At 56.9% G+C, this 13008-nt stretch overlaps 5 protein-coding genes across 5 annotated transcripts; 2 read left to right on the top strand and 3 right to left on the bottom strand.

Annotated features, from left to right (window-relative positions):
• Nucleotides 1–325: 325 nt before the first annotated feature.
• LY79DRAFT_524780 (septin) lies at nt 326–1758 on the bottom strand (the record flags this gene model as incomplete). Its single annotated transcript, XM_060555659.1, has 6 exons — nt 326–572; nt 631–1098; nt 1153–1290; nt 1347–1434; nt 1494–1610; nt 1686–1758. 6 exons carry the CDS (start codon nt 1756–1758, stop codon nt 326–328), a joined length of 1131 nt encoding a protein of 376 aa, XP_060409570.1.
• A 1114-nt stretch (nt 1759–2872) lies between these two features.
• LY79DRAFT_394296 (WD repeat domain-containing phosphoinositide-interacting protein 4) lies at nt 2873–4623 on the top strand. Its single transcript, XM_060552959.1, has 4 exons — nt 2873–3324; nt 3377–3415; nt 3473–3570; nt 3622–4623. The coding sequence occupies exons 1-4, from the start codon at nt 3216–3218 to the stop codon at nt 4543–4545; spliced, it is 1170 nt and encodes a 389-aa protein (XP_060409569.1). The 5' UTR covers nt 2873–3215; the 3' UTR covers nt 4546–4623.
• A 39-nt stretch (nt 4624–4662) lies between these two features.
• On the bottom strand, nt 4663–5821 carry LY79DRAFT_567286 (uncharacterized protein). The gene is made up of 2 exons (XM_060558881.1): nt 5700–5821; nt 4663–5641 (listed from the first exon to the last, which is right to left on the bottom strand). Exons 1-2 carry the CDS (start codon nt 5753–5755, stop codon nt 4702–4704), a joined length of 996 nt encoding a protein of 331 aa, XP_060409568.1. The 5' UTR covers nt 5756–5821; the 3' UTR covers nt 4663–4701.
• Nucleotides 5822–6424: 603 nt separating this feature from the next.
• LY79DRAFT_673255 (dynein light intermediate chain) lies at nt 6425–8265 on the top strand (the record flags this gene model as incomplete). Its single annotated transcript, XM_060564153.1, has 5 exons — nt 6425–6731; nt 6781–7163; nt 7217–7310; nt 7365–8038; nt 8107–8265. 5 exons carry the CDS (start codon nt 6425–6427, stop codon nt 8263–8265), a joined length of 1617 nt encoding a protein of 538 aa, XP_060409567.1.
• A 1399-nt stretch (nt 8266–9664) lies between these two features.
• Nucleotides 9665–12209, bottom strand: LY79DRAFT_673254 (uncharacterized protein; the record flags this gene model as incomplete). Its single annotated transcript, XM_060564152.1, has 3 exons — nt 9665–10233; nt 10282–11892; nt 11954–12209. 3 exons carry the CDS (start codon nt 12207–12209, stop codon nt 9665–9667), a joined length of 2436 nt encoding a protein of 811 aa, XP_060409566.1.
• Nucleotides 12210–13008: the final 799 nt, after the last annotated feature.

Raw genomic sequence — 13008 nt, 5'->3', positions numbered from 1 at the left:
AAAGAAACAGATCGATGAGCAGTTTGCGGTTCGCAAGTCTCATGCCCCTGGTATGCCCCTCGACCTCGCCCAGAAGCCTCTCGAACCACCTCCACAAGATCATAGACCGCCTCTTCCCACACCCTGCCAACCCGATGAGCCTCTCCCAGTCGTCGCAGTCGTAGACCTTTTTGGGGTTTTATCTTCGTGTCGAAAGAAACGAACTCGCATAGGGGAATAATGTTCTTTCTCTTTCAACACAGCACGGAAACCAACGCCAGTATAGAAAAAGACCAAGGTCGCATTTCCGGCGTAACCATGAGCGGGGGCGGCCAGAAATGTTGCGCTAGTTGGCTTCCTGGTCGCCGTTGGCCTCGGCGGGATTGCCGGCTGCTGCAGACTGTTCTCTCTGCATACGGGCCTCGATCTCGCGGAGTTGGGACTCGCGCGCCAAGAGCTCCTGGCGCTTCTCGTTGATCTCGCGCTGGACCTTGATCTCGATCTCGCGGAGCTTCTCCTCTTCTCGCCGCAGCTGTTCCTCCTTGAGGCGCACAGATTGCGAGGCGAGGTCCTCGGGGTTCATGGACGAGTCACTGTGATAATTGTCAGTACATGGTACGACCGGGAAGTAGGGGGGTTTGGGGAACATACACTCCAGCACCACCCTCGACGGACTTGCTGAGCTTCTCGGTACGGTAGTTCTCGTAGAGGAAGTCGTGGGTGATTTCCTTCAGATCAGCCAAGTGGCTGTGGAGGAGGGCAGAGCGAATGGCAAGGAAGTCGGAGTGGCGCGGGTTGTCAACTTCGACGACACCCCAGGGATACTGGCGGGCACGGACGGTGCGGCCACCGATCTCGACGCTCTCCTCGGAACCGACAATAGCAAACGGCATCAAGCCTCGCAGCTCGGCGTTTTCTTCGACGGTGTCCTCGTCGTCCTCCTCAATGTCGTAGGGGAAGTTGTAGACAGGAATGCGATAGTGCTCGATATCCTCCATCACAAGCTTCTTCGACTCAGCGAGCTCAGCCGGAGTCAGGGAGTCGGCGCGGCCAATAACTGGAATGACGTTGACACGGGGGGCAAGGCGCTTCATGAGCTCAATGTCCAGCTCGCGGAGACTCGAAGTGTGTTAGTAGCGGTTCAAGTTGGCTTGGATTGGACAGTGTGCTTACCCGTGACCCGTAGGTGTGATAAAGTAGAGCATGGCGTGAACACGGTTGTCTCTGAAACGCGGGTTACGCTTGATACGGGACTCCTCGGCGAGAATGTCGTCGTATTGTCTCTCGAGGTAACCGACAATCTCGGAGAAGCTGCACGCACGTGTCAGTACCGGTGAGTGTGTTGGGATTTTCGCGGGACGCCATACCTGGCTTCATTGTCGATTTGGTCACCGAAGCCGGGAGTGTCGACAATGGTCAGGGAAATACGGGTACCCTCCTCATCAAGCTCTAGCTCTGTAAGGCTGTCAACATTTTGCTTCGGTATCGAATGCTCTGGGGCAGTAGTCACGTACCGACAGTGACGGGCTTGATCTTGACACCGTCCTCAACAGAGGCGGCGGCAGCATCATCCGCATCCTTGTGGCCGAGGACACTCTTTCCGCAAAGAGTGTTGACGAAGGTAGTTCTTCCTGTAGGTGCGAGTGTCAGTCGACGGGACTCCGGGTTCGAGCAGACTAAGATTGTCGAGGTTGGGGGAGGCGTACCAGTGCCAGATGCTCCGCAGACCATCAAACAGAACTGGATTCCCTTCTTCACGTTCTTCTTTCTGCGCATCATCTTCTGCAAGTTCGAAAACAGTCAGCGATTGCATATCTCGGAGGATGCAGATGCATTGGAGCCATGTCTGCTACGTGGAGTCGGAGGGAGGAATTATTCATGGGGGCCGGAATAGTGCAATAGATGAATAGGGAGGCGGTGGCCAGACATACGGCGGTGATTGAAAGTAACTCCTAGTCTAGAATAGAGTCGGTAAAGGAGTCGTCGAACAAATCAACGACTGATGAAGAAAAAAGAAGAGTGATGATATCGTTCCAAGGGACAGCGAGCGGCGTGTTCGTGTCGTGGTTGAACGGAGCAAAAGGACTGTTGGATCCCAAATGTCGTTGTTCTGAAATGGGACCTGGGGGGGTCGGACGGGAAGTGCAGGTGCTCAAGGGGACGGGAGGGTCTTGACCGACAGGTGCTGGAAAATGCAATTTCACACAAAATGTTGCGGCAGGACGTCCCCAAGCAGTCCCCAGCCAATTGTTTGCTTGCTCCGGCGTGCCCAATTCAGGGGCCAGCGACTCTCCGGCCCACGCTCCTTTCCCCCCAAATTGGCACTAAGCCATTCTCGGAAAGATACAAACAGCGGGGTATCTTCGGGCATTATTGGCGGCGAGAGAGGAGAGAGGACGATAAGTCACGAGACTGGCACCTGGTCAGTGCTGAAGCTTCCCGGCGCCGGCACTGTTGGTCTGCAGTGGCATGTTGGGGCGCGCTACACCGTGCGTGGTGAAGGGCCCAAAACATGTATGTTTTGCGTCTTGCCGAGGACGGGTGGCTGACAGCTGGTCGTCCCTTATGTGACAGCTGTCCTGCCTAAACGCACCCAAACCTCAGTGAGTCTTCATCTCAACCACAGTAGGTACACAGGCAGACAGGCAAGCACGGTGCAACCTGCCTGTACCTCTTCTACCGTGAGTCGCTGGGCGGACGAAACGGGCGATACGTACCTCATTCCAACAACGTCCCAGGCTGAGTCTGCTGAGACATATTCTCGAGATCGATTTTGGCAAACATTCGCCTTGGTGCCCTTTTCCCTCTCTCCTTGCAAAACGTCGCTCGTTTGAGGCTTTTTGTACTAGCACTTTGGCCGTTTGTTTGGTTGCTATTGCTACTACGTACTCCATACGCACGCACACCTGCCAACGTCCACTGCTACCTACTTGACTCCGGCAGCTTCCTGACTCGGCCGTCCAGCTGACTCCAAAGCCGCGCACCCAATCGCTGCCATTGTTTAAGAGACCATCGTCGTCGAACACCGTCAGCTGGACGCCTCTCTCCCCAAAAGATGCATTTGTAAACGATGGTATCATAACGGACAACTTCAGAAATAGCAGAACATCGGCTTGGCCCGCCGGGCTTGCATTCTCATCGTGCTCATCCCTTGTTACAGAGAGACCCTCACAGACAGGCCGCGGCACCACCGACTCGCTACGGCGACTTACAGGCACAAGGCCATCTCCATCACAATGAATACCCGCCCGCCCATAGAAACGTCACCCTCTACTGTGGTCTTGTCCGCGTCGTTCAACAGTGATGCTAGCTGCTTCTCTGTTGGTCTCAACTCGGGGATATGCAGTGAGTCGTCGTTTGCTGCTCAAAGGGGGGAGGTGTCCCTAACAACACGCAGTCTTCCATACCAAATCGTGCCTCCTGAAGGCGTCCAGAGGTGTGTGCATATTGCTCTCATTATCAACACAAAGAGAAAACTAAAATTCTGAACCAGACTTCAATGCCGGTATCGGTCTTGTCGAGATGATGGGGACGACAAACTACCTCGCCCTCGTCGGTGGTGGCAGGCAACCCAAGTTCAGCACCAGCAAAGTATGCATCATATAATTTAACCTATTAGACTCATACTCACCCCATCTGCAGACCATCATCTGGGACGACATGAAAGGAAGAGTCGCAATAGAAATCGCCTCTCTGACTCCGGTGCGTGGCGTCCGCATCGGCCGCAACCGGATCGTCGTTGCGCTTCAGAACAGCGTCCGCGTCTACTCCTTTGCGAAGCCGCCCGACCTCCAGTCAGTGTATGAGACCACTGACAACCCACTCGGTCTTGTCGCCATGTCGGACAAGACGATTGCGTTCCCAGGCAGGACGGTAGGCCAGATCCAACTTGTCGACCTTGGTACTGGGAATGTCAGCATTATCCCGGCTCACTCATCTGCCCTCCGAGCCATACAAGTGAGCCCGGATGGCGAGCTGTTGGCTACAGCAAGTGAAATGGGCACTCTAATCAGAGTATTCACAACCAGCAACTGTGCCCGCTTGGCCGAGCTAAGACGCGGCGTCGATCCGGCGACCATCTTCTCTCTCGGCTTCAGCCCCGAAGGCACGAAGCTGGCTTGCACATCAGACAAGTCCACTCTGCACGTGTTCGACGTTCCACATCCCAAGAAGCCCGCGGTCGTGCCAGCTAGCCCAACATCATCGCAGATGGGGGGATCCGGCATCCTCGCGGGCCGACCAGCTGATGACGGCAAGGGGCGGTGGGGTTTCTTGGGGAAGATACCTCTGATGCCGCGCATGTTTTCGGACGTATACTCGTTTGCCTCTGCGCCATTCGAGGCTGGCGATGACCCCTTGATCGGCGGGCTGCCCCTGTCAGATCAGACGACGCTCGGAACGACAAGGCCTCAAAAGGGCGTTATCGGGTGGATCACTGAAGATAGTCTGGTTGTGATTGGCGCCGGACAGGACGCCAGGTGGGAGAAGTTTGTAATATCCAAAGGGCAAGACGGACGCCGATACGTTGTGAGAGAAGGTTGGAAGAGGTATTTGGGTGGCGCGTAATGAGCAACAACAGCTGCTTGTCAAACAGACTCTTGGGACTCGTGTAGTTATAGGTTCACGGTATGGCGTTACATTTGGAGTTGCCAACGGACCAGGCATTTAGGGGTATCAGCGATAGCATCGCTCATTTTATTAGGTATCATAACATCTTTGAGATCACGGCGACCGACTGCGGCTTCGCCTCCTGTATCGCCGCTCATCATCGCGATCTCTGTGCCGTCTATGGGTTCGTTCTGCCGACTCGTCAGGGTCACGATGACGGCGTTCCCGCCTCTTCTCGTCGTTCTCGCCCGTGTCCCTGTCTCGCCTTTCTCTGGAGCGTTCTTTACCCCCCCGGCCTCTGTCGTCCCTTTTGGCGTCTCTGTCCCGAGACTCATCCCGCCGTCCATGTCGTCGAGAGCTTCTGTCGTCGTCCCTGCGGTCCTTCTCGTCTGGCGTGTCGTCGCGACGTGACCTCCTGCTTCGGTGCCTGTCCTCGTCGTGACCAGCGTCCCTCATTTCCTCGTCACTTTCATGTCTCCGTGACCTATGCGACCGGTGCCGATGCTTGTGTCTCTTTTTCTTGTCCGACTTGTCGTCCCGTCGCCGCAGCGCCTCCTCGATCTCCTTCTTCTTCTCCTCAATCAAGAACCCCTTCATGGGGTCATCCTCGTCATGGTCCCTTATCAGAAGAGCAAGCTCTCTCTCTTCAGGAAGCATCGGCCGAGCATCTTGCTCCTCTTCCGAGTCTTCCTCGTCCGTCTTGTCCCCTCCTTCCAGCTTCGCGACCGTCGCCCAGTCCACCTTGCCCTCATCCGGGTCCTCGTTTTCATGGAACTTATAGCGCGCGTGATCCACACTGATGAGACGGTCCTTTATGGTCGCGCCGCCAAGGTTGTCAACCGCCAGGTCGGTACTGCGCTGGTCCTCGTACTTGAGCCAGCCGAAGCCCTTGGACTTGCCCGTCTCTTTGTCGCGCGCCAGCTTGAGCCAGACAGGCTCGCCGAATTGGGAAAAGACGGTGATCACATCGCCCTCGGACATCTCGTATGGAAGGCCGCCGAAGTATATGTAGGCAGTGTCGCGGTAGTCGACGTGCCAGGAGCCCTCGGGGGAGCTGTTCGGTTGTCAGTACAATGTTGCAGATGGACGAGGAGGGCGCACCGGCAGCTTACATTCCATTTTCGATCTCCTTCCTGTTCAGCTCCTGGATGGCGCGGATCTTATTCATTGCGGCGGTCTATATCAAGCCCCCCGTCTCCTCCTGGTGAGGAGAATTGCCGAAAGTCTTTTGGGGGGGGGGGGGGGGGGGGGGGGGAGGCTGGAGTAGAAGCTGCAGATCTGCAAGGCTGAAGAAGGTAAGCTTGCCAAAGCTTCACGAAAAAGGGCAACTAGATGGTCGCGTAGCACGGTTAGTGCGTCATCTGCCCCCCAATGCACCCCCTAAAAAACGACCCTTAAATTGGTGCTTCAGTAGCACACTGTGCTGCAATGGTAATGCAATGTCACTGCACCCACCACCCACCATCCAATGGCCGGGAAAACAGCCGGTCCGGAGCTTAAATTCCCCGACACTTGGGCGAAGGGGGCACGAGTGAAGAGGCATTGAGATTGTATGCTGGTCCCAGGACGGCACTACCATTCGTTCTGGGTGAAACCTCAATTTCTAGAGATATTGTCTTCGCCTGCCTTGCCCCGTATATCTCTTTCTATCTTCAAACCTTTTTGCCTGCGAATTACCGTAAGCCACCCCACCTCTCGTCTACACCGCGACTCGACGCGTCTATTTGTCTTCGCTTAAAGCTGTCCACTGTCAACCCACCCACCGCCCCCAACCAAGATACGATTCGGCACCCACCACCCGCCAGTCCCATATGCGTCCTCACCAAAGAGTTCAATCATGACGGCAAGCGCGAATCGGGTGTCCACGTACACCTCGGCTTCGGCAGGGTCGGACAGCCGCAATGAGGAGAAGAAGGACCTCTGGAGCTCCATGCTGGACAACGTCGCCAGCGGCAGACGGTTACCTGAGAAGAATATGATCGTGCTGGGAGGGTCTCCAGATTCGCAAAGGGAGTTTGTAGAGTCGCTATCCCATAGCAACGAAAAGCGAACTCTGGACCGCCATAGCTCTAAGACGCCCCCCATCGCCAACAGCTTCGCTCTCGGATACACCTACTACGACGTAATGGACGCCGACCAAGAAGGTCCGTGTGAATCGCTAGCTAGCCCGGTGACTGATACTGACTTGGCCAGACATACTGGCGCGAATCTCTCTTTACATGCTGTCGACACCAGCAGAATCTTTCCCGAAACTTATCCAACCCCTAATCACTCCCGAGTCGATACCGAACACCCTAATGGTCATACTCCTTGATTGGTCCACGCCGCATTTATGGATGCGTCAACTCAGAGAATGGATTCTGTTCATGCGCAGCATCCTCGAAAACTCCAGCCACGAGTGCCAAGCGACAATGGAGGAGGTGATGGTCAGCTGGCGGGACAGAGGCAGAGGCGGCGGCTCGACGAATCTAGATGGCACAGGAGCGGCTACAAGCGAAGGGGACGTCGCTCTCCCTCTTGGACCCGGTGAATGGGAAGAAGGTATTGGTCTGCCACTCTGCGTGGTTTGCCAGAATGTGAGAGAACATCTTGCCAATGACAGGTGTGCGTATGCTAAATCATCTTGTAGGCGGAGAAAATGGAGGCTTTCGAGAAGACCCAAGGGTGGAAGGAGGGTGATTTTGACCAGGTGCTGCAGTATCTCCGGACAGTGCTTCTGAGACGTACGTACGATCCCTGCTGTGGCTGTGGAGGAACACTAACATTGCTTTTTTCAGACGGCGCATCCCTGATCTATACCACCCCGAATGTCCCTTCATCCATAACCAGTTTGGTGCACTCGACTCTGGGTATTACTTCCCTGCTGAAACGCCAACCTCTGAAGCACAACGTGATAGACAGGGACAAGATTCTCGTCCCGCCAAACTGGGACTCTTGGGGCAAGATTCGCGTGCTGAGGGACGGCTTCGATGTCGAGACTACCAGCCAGGGCTGGTCGCATGACCTGCAATCAACTTTCCCTTCACCGGCCATGACCACCGAAGGGCTGAACATCCTCGCGAAGGCAAGGGCCGACGGCGACTACAACGGCGAGGTATGGTCCTCCGCGGTGGCGCCATACGAGGACTGGATCCGCGACCTCAGCAACGCCGGCAGCGCGATATCTTTCGCGGGCCGCGATGGAGACCCTTCGCAACTGGAGATGTCGTCAACAGACACGCAGGAGTTCTTGGGCTCCAGCCTTCAAGTTTTGGAAACCCACCGCAGCCGGAACGCCGAGGACAAGAAGTCCGACGCCTCAAAGTCGAGAGCGGGCCAGCGTGCTGACGAGTCGGATTCCAGTGCTTCGCGGCAGGGAACAGACGGCAAGATTAGCCAGCACATTGGACCTGTGCAGTTTAACATGGGAGGCATCCAGGTTGATGCCGACGACATGGTCCAGCGGCTTAAGGTAAGCTTGTTTTTTCTTCCCCTCTTTCCTTTGAAGAAACTCGGCATTATACTAAGACAAGACCAAAGGACCGCCAGGCATACAGTGCTGCTGCACAGGATCCCACCACGCCACCGGGTGACACCGCGGAGGAGAATCCCGATGAGATGGACAACGACAAGCTTCAGGCCTTCTTCAGCGGCTTGATGAACCGCAAACAACCCGCAAACGGTAGCCCTCGCGGCTGAGGGCGCTGGTCAGTCAGTCGTGGAAGAAAGGAGATGGAACACCTCCGCATCTGCTTGCCGGGCTGAGTACTTTTCTTCCGAGCCAGACTGAGCCAGAAGGCATAGCCGCTCATTCCTAGGGCACGTTCATTTTGGAAGAAGTAGAAGGAGAGTGTACCATATGTGGCAAAGTCTGGGCCGCGAAGGTTGCAGCGGCGAGAATCTTGGAAAACTTGCCGGGACGCTGGAGGGTTGGAAGGAGGAAGGCAAGTTACAAAGACGAGATATGTGGCGGTTGGGCGGGCTTCGTCATGTCGAGCAGTCAGTCAGCCCGTCAGTCGCTGTAGAATAGATACCCCGATTAAGACAAATGGTATGCGTTTGGTGTTGTCCTTTCAATCCAAGGTTTTTTTTTTTTTTTTTTGCGTCCATCTGTGTGCTACAAGTCACCGACTCAGCAACACTCACTTGCAGATGTGTACGGAATATTCGGCACTGCCGATCACCGCTCGCCCGAGTTCGACATCCGAAAGCCCCCCCCCCTGCCCACGTATAGTCCTCCTTCGGAGCCCTGGGCGAGGGACGGATGCTCAGATCTGGGGAGAGGCTTCACCAGCTCACTCAGCGTAGATGTAAGTCGCCTCCCCACTCCCCGTGGAAGCGGGTTGCGCCTTGGAAAGTCGATATCTTGAGTCCATCTGTCACGAGAGAGATCAGGCACGCATGAGCGGGCGGCGGGGTGTATCATTGGAGGGGGTGTACGGGGGCGCCTTCGACACGGATCCCCGTGGCATATATCAGTGTCCGTTGGTGTTGGTTGGTATTCCACCTAGATGATGGAATGCAAATCGGGCTTTCACCTCGAGACCGATGGTCCCCCGGGACGTCACAAGACACAAAGTACTGATATATATCCCCTGACGTATCTGTTGGGCGCCCGGGGATGTTGTTGCATCATTCGATCCGTGCTCTGGGAAGAGAAGGGGATGGCTAGATGCCGCCAAGAAAAAAAGTCCCGTTCGCCTGACGTCGAAGGCCTCTCGCCTGCACGGAGCTGCAACCTATTTGCCGACCCAACTCCGAGGCTGTAGACTGTCTCCGTCCGCCGCCGGGATGGATCGCGCTTACGATGGAGCCAAATGAATGGCTTCAGTCTCACACTGGAATCACCCTATACCGAGAGATCGAAACAGCAGACAGCACCAGCCTCGAGTTCGGTGAGAGGTAAGACATTGAGCTACGGCCTCACTTTATACCAAAAACGTGTCTAAAGATTGGGGGTACTCGCGCCACCATGAAACTCCGTCCAACCACATGACCTGCCTTGCATCTCCATCGAATTCCCATGCCGAGAACGTTTTTATTTTATGTTCATTTTTTTAAATACTTTCTCTTCGTTCGCCGTAGACACCGTCCACTGTCACGCCACATCTGCGGCCGTGATGGGCCTGTACACGCCGTTCTCGAGGCGATACGTGCCCGGCCTCTGCACCAGCTCTCTCAACGCGGGGCTCCGCTTTGCCAGCAGGTCGTCCTCGGCCTTGAGCAGGAGCACATTCCTTATACCACCGCTCGCCTCGAGACTCAGCTTCCGCAGCAGCTGCTGCGTCAGCTCGTCCTCGCCGCCGCCAGCGCCGCGCACGACGACCCACGTCGCGCCACCGAGACGGGCAGTGACTACGCCTGACAGCAGGCCCGGGAACAGCCAGGGGTACTGCAGGATCTCGGCCTCGAAGGCGTTGATGGACTCGCGCGCAAGGGCCGTGTAGGCCTCATCGCTGAGCATGATGCCGAGGCGGAAGAGGTTCGAGACGGAGACGGCATTGGTCGACGGGAGCGCCGTGTCCATGCCGTCCTTGAGGCGGAGGATGGTGTGCGGCGCATTCTCGGCCGTAATGTAGAATGCGCCACAGCTAGAGCGGGACGCGGGGGGCTCGAGGACCGAGGTGCCGACTGAAGGGCTGTCGTAAAAGGTGTCGATTTGGACCTCTGCGTCGGCGTCAGTCGGTTCAGGGGTTACCGAACAAGGAAACTTACTCTGCAGCTCATCGGCGAACTCTATCCACCTCTCATCCGCGGTCGCCTCGTAGAGGCCAATAAGACCCTCGATGAGGTAGGCGTAGTCTTCCGCCAGGCCCTTGGCTTCGCCGCGGCCTTCGTTCCATATCCTGTACAGGATCCTGTCCTTCTCATCCCACAGGTTGGCCCTAATGAACTCAGCGGCCCTGCCGGCGGATGCAATAGCCGCTTGACTCTTGGCCGCGTCAACGGTTGCCAAAGCCAGGCCAGCCCTCGTCAGGGCGGAAATCACCAGGCCGTTGCGTCCCGCCACAATCTTGGCGTCGACCTCGGGCCTCACGCGCTCCTTTTCTCTGTGCGCCTTGAGCTTTTGCTTTGCCGAGGAGATGACCCGCTTGATTTCGTCGACGGTGATGCCAGCCTGCCGTCCAATCTCCGACACGTCCTTAACGACGCGCAAGATGTTTTCGTTCATGAACTCGTCATTAGGGTCATGGTCGGGCTCGACGTTGCCGTGCTCGAGGACGTTCCAGTACGACGCGGCCAGCGCGGCCTCGTGGTCGTCTCCGATCACGGTGTCGAACTCCCTACGTGTCCACAGGTTGTAGGCCCCCTCTCGCATGTGCCTGTCCCCGCGCCGGTAGTATGAATCTGCAGCTTCGCTCGAGGCAAAACCGCCCTCGGGCAAACTAATCGGAGGGCTCGAAAGATAATCGACCAACTCCACCACGACGTCGTAGAACTCCGTGTCCTTCTCCCCGCCGGTTGCGATCAGCCATGCGTCCAGGTACAGGCCCAACAACAGGGCGTTGTGGGCAATGAGCTTCTCGAAGCGCGGAACGCTCCAGTCGGCCGTGACGGAGTACCGCGCAAACCCACAACCTCCAACGTGGTCGCGCAGACTGCTGTCGCGAATCTTGCGCAATGTGAAGAGGGCCATCTCGGTGGCGTGCGCACACTCGGACTCGCCCACCACATCTTGCACGGGCGCGAGGTATCGAGGCAGTCGCAAGAGGAAGGACAACTTCGGCGGGGTCGGGAACTTGGGGGCCAGGCCGAATCCGCCGTAGACCGGGTCGAACGTCCCGGCAATGTGCGTATAAGCCTCCTCCAGCAGGTCCAGATCCAGTTCGCTCGAGACCGCAGCGGGCGTCCTGCCCGTCCCGGGATGCTCCAACCCCGTCTCGGACCTACCTGTCGCGGTGATCTGGGAGCCAGCGACGCCCGGCTGCACCGTAGCCGTCCCCAGGGTCCCCTCGGCCGCGAAGTCGTGGAGCTTAACCACAACCTCCTTAGCCTCCTGTCTGCACCGGCCCTCCTGCTCCCTCCAGACCTTCTGCAGCTTGCGCAAGATGGCCAAGAAATCCAGGCGATCCTCGTCGTCGGAGCCGCCGTTGTTAGGGCCGGGAGCCGGGTAGTAGGTGCCGCCGAAGACGGGCTCGAGCTCGGAGGTCAGGAAGAGGTTCAAGGGCCAGCCGCCCGAGCCGCTCACTGCCTGCACGTAGTTCATATATATCGTGTCCAGCTCCGGGCGCTCCTCGCGGTCAATAATGACGGGGATGAAGGACTCGTTCAGGATCGCGGCGCATTCTCGGTGGGTGAAGCACTCGGTGGATGTGAGTCGCGAATCTGCGAAGGAGGTCAGGGCAATCGTCGGACGAGCGGTTTCCTGCCGGCTGGGGTCGCTTACAGTGGCAGGCCTTGAAGCCGATGTGCAGAAAGATCAGCTTGTTCTCCTTTCTTGCTCTCTCGATGGCCTCCTCGTCGAGCAGCTGCCAGGCGACACGGCTCTCGGCATGGCTCCGAACGTACGGACTCTTGCTCTGGGCAACGCGGTTCACCAATGGCGGCGCCGGCTCTGGTGCCGCTTGCTGGGCTATCAGCTGCGACGGCTGGAGATCGGCCTTCTCGGCCCGTGCCGCTTGCGACAGCTCAGAAGCAACCATGATGGGGAACGTTACTCCAAAGACTGCCGATGCTGTGGAATACTTGAAGCTAGCGGTAGTACGCTTACGGTGGTGGTGGTAGTGTTGTCGTCGTCGTCGTCGTCGTTATTGTTCCGGTGCACCTGGCAGTGGTCGCGAAGTCTCTCGACTTTAAAAGGGGATCACGGAATTGTTATGCAGGTATTGGCTAGCGGCGGAGAGGTTGAAGATGCTGCTCCTGGAGCGGGCCGAGTAAGAGACAGGGATCGGTCAAGCAGCCGAGGGTGTGTGTGTGTGTGTGTGTGTGTTGGTGTTTGAGTGGGTGGTGTATGGTGTATAGGTGAGTGAACGCAATGCGTGTCGTAGGAATACGCAGGTAGGTACGGATAGATAGGTAGGTAGATACCTAGGGTAGATTAGACGCGCACACGCACACGGCCGAGTCAAGTCATACAACGTGGCTTGTAAGGTGCGAGGTTTTCTACACGTATGATTCAAGAAGAGGGAAAAAAGAGGCTCTCCCCACGTTTTTGATTCTGCGGTGTGGCAGACAAAGGCGCCGGTGGAAACCAGCGACCCGTTAATTGTCTCGCAGCGGTTAAGTCGAAAATGCTCGAAAGGTCAGTTGGGGTCCCTTTTCGAGGGGTGAGACGTCACTGCTGCAAAGCGGCTGAGCCGTCATTCGGTATTTGGGATATGTCTGCCCCACCACCGAATGAGGGGTACGGTCAGTACTCCGTACCGTATCTCTGTTATCTCCTTGGTGGGTGAGTAGGCAGGTACCTAGGTGGGTAGGTAGGTACAGCCTAACAGGGTGGGT

The sequence above is a fragment of the Colletotrichum navitas genome (genome assembly GCF_030913465.1).
Source record: "Colletotrichum navitas strain CBS 125086 chromosome Unknown LY79scaffold_82, whole genome shotgun sequence".
Classification (NCBI taxonomy): Eukaryota; Fungi; Ascomycota; class Sordariomycetes; order Glomerellales; family Glomerellaceae; genus Colletotrichum; species Colletotrichum navitas.
Note: the sequence above shows the minus strand (reverse complement) of the source record. Positions and strands in the feature narration are given on the sequence as shown.

What these genes read in the sequence shown, in the direction of transcription:
- LY79DRAFT_567286 (XM_060558881.1), bottom strand. Translation starts at nt 5,755, where the DNA reads ATGAATAAGATCCGCGCCATCCAGGAGCTGAACAGGAAGGAGATCGAA. An exon ending in AAGGAGATCGAAAATGGAAT is followed by an intron (nt 5,642 to 5,699) that starts GTAAGCTGCCGG and finishes ACAACCGAACAG; the next exon opens with CTCCCCCGAGGGCTCCTGGC.
- LY79DRAFT_394296 (XM_060552959.1), top strand. Translation starts at nt 3,216, where the DNA reads ATGAATACCCGCCCGCCCATAGAAACGTCACCCTCTACTGTGGTCTTG. An exon ending in TCTCAACTCGGGGATATGCA is followed by an intron (nt 3,325 to 3,376) that starts GTGAGTCGTCGT and finishes AACAACACGCAG; the next exon opens with TCTTCCATACCAAATCGTGC. An exon ending in CCTCCTGAAGGCGTCCAGAG is followed by an intron (nt 3,416 to 3,472) that starts GTGTGTGCATAT and finishes ATTCTGAACCAG; the next exon opens with ACTTCAATGCCGGTATCGGT.